At 42.7% G+C, this 13,297-nt stretch overlaps 1 protein-coding gene across 12 annotated transcripts in view; it reads left to right on the plus strand.

Annotated features, from left to right (window-relative positions):
- TANC2 (tetratricopeptide repeat, ankyrin repeat and coiled-coil containing 2) overlaps positions 1-13,297 on the plus strand; it is a 290,476-nt gene that overhangs the window by 219,600 nt on the left and 57,579 nt on the right. For all 12 annotated transcript variants that reach the window (XM_074891795.1, XM_074891797.1, XM_074891798.1 and 9 more), the window contains one exon: positions 2,060-2,193. In XM_074891795.1, coding sequence (XP_074747896.1) covers positions 2,060-2,193 — 134 coding nt within the window. The remainder of the gene's footprint in view (positions 1-2,059; positions 2,194-13,297) is intronic.

A 13,297-nucleotide genomic window follows, 5' to 3' on the forward strand; every position in this document is an offset into this window, starting at 1 on the left:
CCAATATTCTATTACTACAAATCCATGCCAGTGCATTCTCCTTCCCATATGGTTTGTTATCTCAGTTTATCATACGGTGTAAATGTTTAGGCTGGGTTACAAGCCCATGTAGACTCAGCACCCAGGATTGCTCTACCTCTTGCGGTCCCATCCAATTCACATCACTCTGTGCTGACATATCTGCAGGTGGGCATGACAATGTTTTAAAATCATTCAGCTCCCAGGAAGTAAGACAGGACTAAAAATACTGGGTTAGGTACCTAAAGGTATCTTTAAGGATCTAGGTCACTGTATCTCAGCAAAACTGTAGTTGAATCTGTTTACTGGAATGCAGTACTCTTTACCATGTCAAAATATCTGGAATGTCACCGAATGTTGGCATGTTGAATAGTGTCACTTGTCAGGGCTAAATGAACAATGTGTAGTGAAAGGCAGGGCTTGTTCCTGTACTTCAACTGCAGCTCTGCAGTGCACCAACGGTACATCTCCCCAGTCTGCTTAGAGGGATTGTGGAGATGAAAGAGACTACTGTGCTTAACTGGTTTTGGACTAAAAACGTGGATGTTTCATATGAGAAGGTGCCCTGCATCTTCCGTGCATAAAGGACAAAGATCCTTCGTCATGCCTAACGTACCGTGGCTTAGTTTGCACTCGGGTTTCTCCATGAAGTTGAAAGCTGAATGATTCTTCAGTGTTAGTTATTGGGATGAAGACTTTCAGAATCAATCAACTGGTTTATTTCCTAAAGAGATCGTAAGTCCTAGTCTAGCTATAGAAGATAATTAGTCTTCAAGTTCCTTTGATTTTTTTTTTTTTCACATGCTGAAAAAAAACCTAGCTATTATGCTTAGTAAAATATCTGTTTAATAATAAATGCTAATCAGGTGACCTGACTATACTACAGCAGTTGTGCTATCAGCATCAGTAACTGGCACAAAGACAGCCTCATACTCTTAATTCCTGTCTCAGAAAAATAATACAGGTAAAGGTGATGACATGCTCAAAATCAAGAATGTGCATCATTGCTGACACATTCAGGGTTTAATTATACAGGCAGTAGTTGTCCTCCTTTGTTGTTTGCCATTAAATGGGTCATTGTTTGCATTATGATTTCAAGTCAAGCTCAGGGATGCATTGCAGCAATCCATTCAGGAAAATCCTCTGCTGGTACAGCCTGCACTTAAGAGGACTGTTTCTCTTAAGATGTTCCTAAAGTAAAGAAATCAGTAATTAGACATCATCAAGTACTGCATGTCTTGGTGACATTCAAAAATACTCTGTAGGAGTACCAGTGAGTGAAAATAAGAGTGGTTTGAAAACGTTATCTGCAAAGGCCAGGTGAATGGATTGTTGTAGCAATCTACTGGTAAAGCCAATTTCTGCTTTGCCTGGCAAAAGAAACAGCTAAAACACAATAGAAAGCAGTTAAACTTGACAGAGATTATTCCAGCATAATTCATTATTTGCTTGCAAGCCTTTTCCAGATCCTGGTGCTACTCCTTCTCTCCCTCTGATTACATTAATGAGCTTCAGATGGATATGTTAGCTGTGGCTCTCCATTTATTTATGTTTTAAAATAGGCACATAATTCAGAAAAATTGGCTGTCTCCACTGAAAGGAGGACTCAGAACCAAATTAACCAGCGGTTGTTCGTAACAAGGGACGATGTATTGGCAGAACTGCAGAGCAGGAGAGCACTGCACTAAAACACACCCAACTTGAAGACAGAGCATACCTTCGAGAGTGCACTCACTCGATTAGTGTGATTATTTTAAAGTCAATGAAATTACCGTGGAGAAGATGAATAAGACAAGCTCAACACTTTATCTTTGAGGTTCTTCCCAAAAGTGCTACCTCTAAAAGAAGTTTCTTGGCAAGCCTCTGGCCTGGCTGAACGGTGTCACAGTCTTTTGCTGCCTGAAATCCTAACCAGAGTATTTGTGGAAAATATTTGAACTGCCATGTATGACCTGCTAGGAAACAGCAGCTGCCTAGTCTGTAATAATAATGTTGGTCGTGCTTGTCCTGTAGCATTTCATAAGCTCTTTCCTTGGGACAGATGTGGATGCAAACCGAGAGCTGCCCTTAACCCAGCCGCCTTCAGCTCACTCCTCAATCACCAGCGGGAGCTGCCCGGGGACCCCCGAAATGCGCCGGCGCCAGGAAGAGGCCATGCGGAGACTCGCTTCGCAGGTACGGAAACGTTTGTCTCGGAATTCTTTTGGTCCTTGGGAAAATGTCAGTTTTAATGGAACCTGTTGGAAGGTCTCCTGCCTTACATCACTTGGTGTGCTGGAAAATGTGTGCGTTCAGATGCTTGCTGGGAGAGTCTAGAGAAAAACTTCTGGAACAAGTTTTATTACCTTCGGAATGTTATTTCTGTAAAATGAAATTCTCATTAAATCACACACACTCCCCTTCTACTCTGAGAGTTTTATCTTTCCCAGCCATCGCACTTTATCCTTACAAACGTTAGGATATGACATAGTTACCAGAATAATTGTGATTTTTATTCAGCAGTGAAAACAAAATTGCCGAGAGTTTCACCAGTGCTTCATTTTGAAAAGAACCGGTATCATACGGTGGGTAAAGGCACAGACTGAGCGTTGCTGCTGTGCATGTGCTTGGGCATTTTTTGGAAAAGTCTACAAAACAGATCGTAGCCTCTTGAGTGATACACAAATCGTTTGCTATTATGGCAAGAGTAGATTGTATATAACACCATGACTTACTGTAGGTGAGATTCACAGCTTGAATTTTATTGTATTACTGAGGCTTAGCCCTACTCTTGGGGTGGTGGGAAGGTGTCATTACATCGCTTTGAAGCTCACTCCTCCTACACCTTTTGAGAGGATGTGAGCAGTTCATGCTTTCCTGTTGCCTGCTCCTGCTCTGGAGAGGAAAATGTCAAGCAAAGTCTTTGTTCTAAATTATTGCCAGGATATGTTTTGCTTGTCTTTTTGTGCCAGATACTGTCTTGTCCTGTCTGCTTTTCTGCTGCACCCAGATGGCTAGGCAGAGAGAGTGTGAGATCTGCGTAAATAAATATTAAGACTTGATATTCTCCTCTTCCACGTGGAGTTCTTGAAAGGAATGCAATGGCCAGGCCTGGTTTTGTTCAGGACGCATTAGTCATCATATTCCTTACAAATCTTAAGCATTACAGACTACCAGAAGGGCCAGTAAAGTGTGCTATCTCTGCTTAAAATACCCCATCTATCTCAGCTTTCTTCCCCTGAGTCCTTAAGTAATCCTGCTGGATACATAACTGATAAATGGATACGGTTTTAGCTTCAGTTTCCTCCTGGAAAAGGTAAGGGATATGACTCTTTGTGTCACATCCACTGCATAGATCATGCACTGAAGCTTTTTTGCGTCTCTGATCACTGGAGAAAAGAGGGAGAAATAATCTTTATAGCCAAAAATAAAGTAAAAATAGGTTGTTTTTACCTTGGCTGCAGACTCCTTTAGGGAAGTGCTTTAAAGCCTTGCTCATCCCCTAGCCAAAATTTTTTTGCAAAACAAATCCTGTGTTTTGCTGTCAGAACATAACAAATGAGTTAGGAAGATGTACTACCTCTTGTGCTAGCAGTAGGATTACCGACTTTTAGTATGATTGTTAAATCTCCCAGTGAATCTCGACTACTGTAAATGTAGGCAGATTCCAGAAATAACCATCACTGGCTTCCAGACACTAGGCCTTCATGAAAAGATCAATGCCAAGGCTGATGAGTTGACCTTAGAGTACTTGGAATCGCTTCTTCTACCCGAATAGCTGACACAGCATGCGGAACTTCTGCAAAGCTTCGTAGTGTTTAGCAAACAGTTCCTGGGATGAGTCAGAGCAGCAGCGGCACGGCTTGATTCAGCATTCGGAGACCTTGGGTCTATTCCCAGCTTTGCCGTTAGCCTTGTTGGGATCCTTGGAGACCAGCATCTCATCTGCCTGCCTCCGTTTCCCTGCCTATTAAAAGAAAAGCGGTCCATGCAGATAATGGCCCTTTGATATCTCATGCTGGAAGGAACACATAACTAGGTGTTATCTGGTTTTCTTCTCGATTCAGAAGAGCCCTGCAACGTGTGCCTGGATGAAGCCATGCGTTAAAACAAAGCACATGCTTAAATCCTGATTCAGAGCTTCATTTCCTACCACAAAGGGAAGTTTTTCTGAAACTATACAAGTTTTTTTGGTTTGATTTTTTTTTTTTTTTGAGTTCCATGTTCCTGCTGATGATTCTTTACCATAAATAACAATTCTGTTTCTATTGCATCAGAGCCTTTTCCAGCACTGCTGTGCAGCATGCTAAAAACAGTAAATTTGATGGATTATCACGCCTCAGGAAGGGAAATAAAGGCAAATAAAATGGTTTAGAATGTTTGTCAAATTGATAGCTGGAAGTCGTGTGCCTAGTGCACTCTTAGTAACCTCCTGAGCAGTACAACTCGGCATCGCTGCTGATGAATACTTGCTGTCAACAGCAAATAAATTGATTTGCTTAGAAAGAACCATGCCGTATGATGTCCTCCTAAATAAAACAAACACTGAATATTCCACCCCAGCTGTGGTTTTTGAAGTCTCTGAGTGACACTGGGAGAAAAAGGATTACTGACCTGGCAACAGAATTGAAAATCCATTAAAATAACAGTGTTGAGCTCTTTGTTCTGTGTGCGATCGCCTCATTCAGAAACTCAATCACACACATCTAACTTGCCTTTGAGAGATCATGAGAATTTGTTGTTCATAAGAGGCTTTGAAGATGCTGAACTCTTAAACAGAGCAAATACACCGAATGTCTTTGTAGACAATAGTAAAAATAGTTGGTTAAAATAATTTAGCTGCCTAATCTGAATGTCTGCTACCACATTCTCCAACATGTGTTCTTGGGAGCAGTTTAAGAAAACCCTTCACATAGATAAGCTAAAGGCTCCCCAAAGTCTAATCTAAAAAAGAAGAGAAGGAAAAACAAGAAGTGGAATGTCTTTTTGTGCAGGACGAAGGGGGAGAAGAGCAGCATATTCCTGTATCAGTAGCTGTGGAATAAAAAAAGAATTGCTCATGGCCTACTTAAAACAGTTTTTGTTTAACTGGCTGAAATAAAAAGAGCCCAAGGAAGTGAAGTAAAGATTGACCCATAGGTTAGTCTGGTTGGAAAAGTATTTTTTGGACATGTGTTTTATAGTTCCATTAAGACTAGAGTCAGAATTGAAGTAGGGAAAAAAGTGTTGACAGTGATGGGCAACCACAATTGTCAGGAATATTTTAGGAGATGTATGAAACACATGTAAAGAGCTAGATAAAACTGTGTGCAGATGTTCCACCTCTGCTTGCACTGAGCAGAGCAGGATGTTCTCAGGTTGTGCTGTGGTCGTTGTGCTAGAGAAATGCAGATCATTATGAAAGCAGATTAATAATATACTAACAGGCTTAAGTAATGGTTGGCGCAGGCTCCAGAATGCTAGTGGGAAGCACGCCGTCCCTCTCACCCACTCCGTTCCTTCTGAAAATGTCACTTATCCCAGAACTCAGAAGTTGTGTGTTTATGATGACAGAAATGAAAGGTGAACAGTTGCTTTTCCTCCTCTGGATTATTCAGGGTTGTACTTTTCTGCCTGTTTTTCGTGCAGTAAGTTCTTGGGGGCAAGGGTTGCTTTTAGCTCTTGTTGTCAAAGATGAACAAATCATTAATTTTAGAAATAAGACACCAAAGACTGCCTAGCAGGAGCTCCACTCAGTCTTGCCATGCTGGAAAAGAGCGTTATTTTGTTGTATTCTTAGGGAGCAGTTTGAAGTCATCCATGATTTCTTAATTCAATGTTCATCAGCAAACTAATGGAGAAGAAAAATGCTTAGAAATTGGGCAGTTTAGAAAACCAGTATCAGTTATGATTTTTGTCCTCAGAAACTGTGCCAGGAAAACTGTATCCAGCTGGTTTAGGAGTTATCTGAAGTTACCCTTCACCAGTGGGTCCTAGGAGGAGACAAACCACCAAAACCAGAGGGCAAAATTCCCTTCCTCCCAGACCCTGGTGGGCAGCTCTTGAGGTTTCTCATGTCTCAGTCCCTCTCTTTGGTCAGAAGTGGAGTCTTTTGCCATGCAAGTACCAATCGTGGTAGGAAGGGTTCCATTTCAGGGTTTGCAGTAGTTTTTCCTGAAAGAGTGAGAGAAAACAAGGGGCTTAAAATTGAGATTGTTCTGTTTGTTTTGTCATTTCTGTTCCCAACAGCCCATCTTAATCAGATTTTGGAGGTGGAAGCAGGGTGATTCTGCCTTGAGAGATTAGTGGAGAAAATACTGGAAGTACCATAATGCCTGTGTATAATATACCTGGAGCATCCCCCCAGTCTGCTCTGGCTCTCCCGTTCCAGCTCCTAGTGATCATTTTGGATATGTCAAGGGAGAATATTTTTAAAAGGGAAAGTTCAAAGTCTTACTGTCACACCAGGGTCACGTTCAAGGTTGTGGTTGACACTGTGTTGAGGGCTGTTACTTAGATGGGGATAAAGAAGCGTGCCAGGAAACTTGAGGCATCAAGAGGTAAATGCCTTGCCTTCCATTTCCTTGCAGGGAAAATATTAAGTACATGGTGATGTTAATAGCTTCTTAGCAAAGATTTCTGTGAATCAATTTCCTAATTTTAAAGGTAACATTAATCCTCTTGCCAGGAACTGAGCTGGCACAATCTGCTTTTTTCCCCTTTCACTCATGGGCTTCTCCTGCCTCTGAGGAGGAGCTGAGGCAGTGGCTGCTGGTGGACATCTCACAGGTCGTGGTGAGGAGCGTGGGGACGTGTGTCAGAGCCCAGCTCTCAGCAGGGGACTTCGGAGTGGTCCTTGCTGGGAAGGGTTCTGTGCAGCTTTTCCTCATTCCCCTGTCTCGGCAGGGGTTTGTACCGTAGCGTGGAGCAGAGAGACTTGCGGGGAAGGAGGACAACAGCGGTTGTCTTGCCAGATCTGGCAAACTCTCAAAAGTCATGAATAAAACTATTCACATTGCAACACCCATCTTGACACTTGCAAATAAAACATAAGCATTTCTGGCAAAACTGCTTGGTTAGTCTTTTGTTTTAATATATATGCATGTGTTATGGAAATAAGTTTTCAGGATTGCTGAATTTATTTCAAGTCTGCCCTCTGACAGTGAGCAGGCTGCCAGTTTTTCTGCAATGCCAACGAGTCAAGCTAGACTTGGCTCCTTCGCTGCGATAGATGCATCCCAGCTTTCCTGGTGAGCTCGCCACGTGTAGCTGAATACGTAGCTTTGTGTAACTGTAAACCCATCTACTGCTGTTTAGTGCTTGTAAACATATTGCCTGATACCACGCTACGGCTGTAAGGTGAAACTGAAAAAAAAAAAAAGTTGTGAATATGAACAGGAAGGTTTTTAAACCTAAGATTCCATAAAAAGGCAGCGCTCCACACCTCTCCCATGTTGTGCCTTGCTTTTTCTGCCTTTTTACTGTTCAATCTTTTATCTATTAAAATAATTCTCGACTGTTTCCTCTGGCCAGGGGAGGTGAGTGACCGTTGCTAAGTCACCACGTGTCTGTCCTTGCGGTGCCATCTTTCTGGCTCCAAATGATGCTGGGTGATGTATAACTTGGGCTGATGCATCTCAGCTGGAGCACGACCTTAGAATCACAGAATCATTCAGCTTGGAAAAGACCCTTAAGATCATCAAGTCCAACCATAAACCTAACACTGCCAAGTCCGCCACTAAACCATGTCCCTAAGCGCCACGTCTACGTGTCTTAAATACCTCCAGGGATGGTGACTCAACCTTGCTTGTCCAGAGCTGGTCCTTCACCTCAGGGAAATGAAATGAGAGGCTTTCCCACCAACCCCAGCCTGTGTTGAAAAATACTGACCCACAAATACATGTCCTAGGTGACCTTTGCCTTTCAGCAAGCAGCACCAGCACCGTTCAGAGGTACGATAGCCCAAGGTGAGATCAGTTCAGCTCAAAAGAAGCAGCCTGAACTGTGTCCCCTCTGGTTAGGGTCACCTTCCCCGTTTTCTCTGAAGGTTTTATCCCTTACTGACAGAGGAATTTTAATGGGTTGGCTACACAATTTTAAATAACCCATTGAACAGCTATATTCTTCAGGTTTCTAGAAGCTGTGTGGTTGCTTGTGGTAGCAGCACTTAAACAAATGAACCTGAAAGCCAGCTCTGCTGCTCTAATGGGTCATACCCTGTGTAGAGCAGCTGGTGGAGGAGCCGTGTGTCCGTTGCATTAACACACACAGCTGATGCTGAGCACGGCTGGTGGCTTCAGAGGCTCTTCTCCCCATCCTCCAAGCCATAACACACAGTGTCATTACTGTTGCTGCAGGCGTACGAAAAGAGAGGGAGTACTCCTACCTTACATAGAGGTGGAGGGATTCATTACTCCTGAGCTTTGATGCCCTAAGACACTAATGAGTTTCACAGGGCATTTACTGGCACACGGGGCTATGTAAAAGTAACGAACGTTCCCCCTAAACTGGGTCACCACGTACATGCACAGTCATGTGCAGTGGATAAAATACAGCAGTGCTGATTTCCGTTTACATTATTACAACCAACACTATGCCTGGCAAACAGCATTTTGGCAAGTAAAAACATCACACTGCATTTATTGGAAGCTGTTTTGTATGGGTCAAAAAAAGATAGATCTTACTATGTGCAGAAATACGGTTAAAATACAGCGTTGAAGCCCTTTAAGATCCCTGGAAGAACTGGAGTGTTGCTGCGAGCTCGGGTCTGTGGGGTTGGTCCTTTTAGGGGGGGTGGCGGAATGGCCCCCTTGCGCGGCACGCTTGCAGAAGCCGAGACGAATCACACCAGAGGCGTGATGTCAAAGGAATGCTTCTTAAATGGAGGATATTCTTTTTCACAAATAGTGCTGGAGAACTGCTTAAAATTGGCTGTCCTATTAAGTAAAAATAACTTATTTCCCTTGAGCCATCTTCAGCCCCTCTTTCTCCTTTGATGTTCACACTGTCCTTCCAGCCTTTCTCATATTACTGTTATCTCCTGCCTCTCCTGACATGTCATTTTCTCCCCCTTCTCTCTCTCTTCTTTTCCCCCTTTCACAGTTCAGTCTCTTCTCTCCCTCTCTACTTTATACATGATACAATCTCTTTTGTGCCTCGTTTTCTTCCACCTTCCGTACCCTCTCTAGCCTCTTCCTCCTGCTGCATTCATGCAGCTCTTCCCCTCCTCTTCTGCTGGTGTTTTCCGTTATCCTTGGAATAGCTGGGTTTGCTTTTAACACACGCACATCTTCCTCCTTCTTCCAGCAGCTGTTTTGCTAGGTCCTGACCTATATGAGGAAATCTCCCCTTTTTTTCTGATTTCATGGAATTCTTCTGTATCTGCTCAGCTGAGCCCAAGCCAGGTGAAATCAGTAGCTTGGCCTTGGAGATCTGGAGCGTGGTTTGCCTGGCCGTGATTTAGAAGAGCGTTATGGTGTGGGGAGGAGAGCTGACAGAAAGATGTGTAGCGTCTGCATGTCAGGATGGGACACGGTTGCCAAGTCCTGCATCCAAGAAAGGGGCGGGTGAAGGAGTCAACCCAAACAGAAGGACAGCAGGAAGGATGGTAGGAAGGTGAAGGTTACATGAGGCTGGATGAAGGAAGAAACGGGAAGTGCTTGTGGCAGAAAGGAGAGAGTAGGATGGCTGGTGATGAAGGGTTGGGAGAAGAGACTCCTTGAAGACCTATTGGATTTAACACCTAAAGAGAATATGAGTACTGTCTTTCATAATTCTGCTTTAGCAGTTAGGAAGATGAAGTTTGTGTCATTTCTGAGTAAATGAGAGTTTTGGTGCTTCTTGACCCCACTTCAGGAGAGTATGGGGTCGTGTTTGGACATTGGCCATGCTCTGTTAGAGACAGTGCTCTGCCTGCGCTGCATCTGGTGTTTCTCAAGCCTTATAACACATAATTAATGTTTAAAAAAAATGGCTACCAAAAAGCTCATGATAAATGCACTTCTTTGGTGTATAGCCAGCTCGACTCTCCAAGTCATTTTAGGAGAGGAGGTAATCATTGGAAGTAAAATATGCGTCATACAAGTGTGAATTATTTTGAAGCTCCTTTCAAGCAAGAAAGGAAATTATACAGTTTTGTAACTTTTGGCATTTGATATTTAATATAAACAACATAATGCCTTGGTTTCTCAGCGTGGAGTCACTCAACTTGTCGAAATTGCATTCTCAGCCCTTACAAAAATGACATAAACAGGTATTTTGAACAGTTCTCTTGATCTAGGTGTTACTTTTCCCATCCTTTGTTGTAATCCACTTGCATTACGGTTGCTTATAGGTGTTGTATACTTAACGTTTGCAATCCAGTGGTTTAAATTTAATCAAACTTCAAAGGAAGGAATTTTTCAGCTTCCAACTTTGTAAATATCATTTAACAAACCTGATAGCTGAAATAAAAGTCTAAAAGTTTTGGAAGTCCAATTTAGTGTTTATAGTGTTTAGGTGCTATGTGATGAGAAAGTTCAAATTGAAACTATGATTAAAAAATTATGCCTTAAGTTGTATCAGACAAAAATAAATGTTTACTGGTCACAACATCCAGGCATGCCGGTACCTTTGGAAGAGCATGCTGTTCCCTGGAGATTTCATTTATTGTAACACAGTTTCTAGACAAAATTAAATGTTTAATTCAAGGATTTTGTTTATGATGAGAGATGGTTGGAACTTTTCCAAGCAGTTTTTAAAGTAAAGTAGTTCAACTTACAGAAAATGAAGCTTTTATTGAGTGCACACCTTTTTCAATGAAACGTTCATTTCCAGGCTATACGAGTTCTTTTTTTTTTTTTTCTTGGATGTACTTCTTGACTTGTCCAGTCAAGCAAAAGGAGGACAGACTAGTAACACCCCAGAATTACAACTAGCACATGGAGTGGTCATTTCAGATGCAGAGCAAGGTCTGGACATGGTCTCCCTGTATCTTAGAAGAGAATCCCAAGCAGTGGAGATGCTAATCCATCCCTCTTGTTGAATCCTTGAGCGATTAATAAAGTATATAAAGTGAAATAATTGGAAAGAGAGCTTCCCCAGCTCATTAGTGGCCTGGTATTAAAGGTGTTCACCTAATATGGGGGAGAAGGAACAGGGTTTGAACCTGTTTGGGGATGAGCCCCATCAACACCAACCTGTTGGTGGGAAATGCTTTGAGACCTTGAAAAGTTTTACAGGATGAGAAAACTGTTTTCCACCCAACTCTGGTTGTGTAAGTGAGGAGCCTGATTTCTAGCACCAGGCTCAGCTTGCAGCACTGGCTTTTGGCAATCTCTCATTGGTTTGAAGATAGAGAAAATGTCACAGGGAATAAATAACATCAAGATGAAATTTTGGCGCAGTTGCATTTCTGAGAACATTGTAATGCCTTTCCTGTGGTTGCCTATCCAGAATCTTCATTGCTTACTGATTTAGCTTCAGATCTACCTGTTGAGCATTGCATTTATCCTGCTGTTTGAGGCTTAGTCGATACACCAGTAAATTCAGCACAAGAATCAAGGATGTACGTGAAGGGGCTTAAATTAACTGAGTTGTAACTGCATGTGTGTTCCAGTATCTAGCAGTGACCATTCCCTTCACGGGTACTAGCTATGCCCCCTTTTCCATGACATGGCTCTTCAGATTCCTGGAAGAAGTTGATCAGCCTCTCGTAAAAAGGAGACTTTATTTCGGTGTCTACACACCTATTGTGTAGGAAATAAGAGCTCTGCATACAGCGATTTGGTTTCTGGTACTGGGAACCTGATACCAAGGGATGGCTGCTTAAGAACTTTATGCTGTGGAATCCACAAGTTACAATCCCCAAATAAATAGGATTGTTGAAAAGAAATCACTACCTTTATTATTACTTTACCCAGTGCTGTTCTCTAAGGGAATACATTATATTTTAACTGGCTAGTAGGAAAAATTCTGTTAGGAATTTGGAGGTATCCATTAAAGCTTAAGCATGTGTGTTAGGGCTTGATGCTTGAAATAACAAGCTAGCTTTATCATCACTGTATGCATGACACCTCATTTTGACTGCAAAAGGAAATTAGTGCTTTATACCCCGTTGGTAATTTAATATATTTCTATTTAAAATTAAAACCCAGAGCTGAGCCAGAAATGTGGGAGGACCCCACAGCCTGATTAATTTATTTCTCGGTACCATCCTTTGCGGTGGCAGAGCTCAGAGTCTGAAGAGGCCGCCCCGTCTGCCTTGGAGCCTGCTGTGAACCAAGGGCTGGTTATTGCAGGTGGAAAGCCAGAAAGCCTTAATCACAGCCAGCAGCCGCGGGCACGTTTCATCCAAGCTCACACAGCATCCAGAGAGGCCGCGGAAATCTCGTGTGTGCAGTGTCCTCAGTTATATTGTCCTTTCCAAGTTTAGAAATGTTCTTTATTTTGCAATGTGTATTCTGTGCTACACCAGGCAATGGTGATTTTGGTATAAAACTGATCCCACCTGCCTTGCCGGGATATTTTTGGATACTCTGAGTGACATTGGAAAAGCAAATGCAGTGAATGGGAGCTGGCAAAAAGCTTTTTGACCTGGCAGAGGCTCACACGACATGGCCAGACAGTGCCACGAGGAGGCTGGTGCCAGCAAGGGCGCAGGAGGAGCTGGGCGGTGGAGCCGTGCTGGAGCAGCCTGCCGAGTGCTTTACAAGCAGAGAGAGATTCTTGTGGGCCTTTTTTTATATTGCAAAAGAAAACAGGAAAGTTGGCAGATTGGACTGAGAAGATATCACTGGTTTTCTGCTTATTTTAGTAAGTGGGCAGAATTTAGTGGGTTCTAGCAGAGTTTGAAGAGCTGGGAAAATCAGGTGACCTGGGAAGAGGGAAGTTTTCCTTTTTTTTTTTTATAATTGAATTGATTTTCTGAATGAAGAGCAGGATCACGGTGGATGAGTAATGTATAGTAAGCCTGACATTCCCCCCTGTTCAGGGGAATCTGTCGTTTGCAGGTGCTACCTTGCTGTAAGGTACTCAGCCTGCACGCTCTACCCGCTTCTACAGAGCTTGACATTTGAAAACAGCAAATAAAAAATAAGTTCAAGAAAACAATCACAAGTTATTACTGACGCCAAGTCCTTAAATGGAGCTTGGAGCACAATCCTATCGCTCCCTGCTCAGCGCAGCATTTCGGATATGTCAGTTACTGTCACTGCCCGTCTCTGTGAGCAGCTACAGCTTAATTTCATTTATTCCTCAAGTGGCAGGTCCCGTCATTTTTCAGGATCAGTGCCTGGTTTTACCAACTGATTCGTCTGGATTCTTGTCACAGGTAGTTAACACT

The sequence above is a fragment of the Strix uralensis genome, chromosome 22 (genome assembly GCF_047716275.1).
Source record: "Strix uralensis isolate ZFMK-TIS-50842 chromosome 22, bStrUra1, whole genome shotgun sequence".
NCBI classification, from domain to species: Eukaryota; Metazoa; Chordata; class Aves; order Strigiformes; family Strigidae; genus Strix; species Strix uralensis.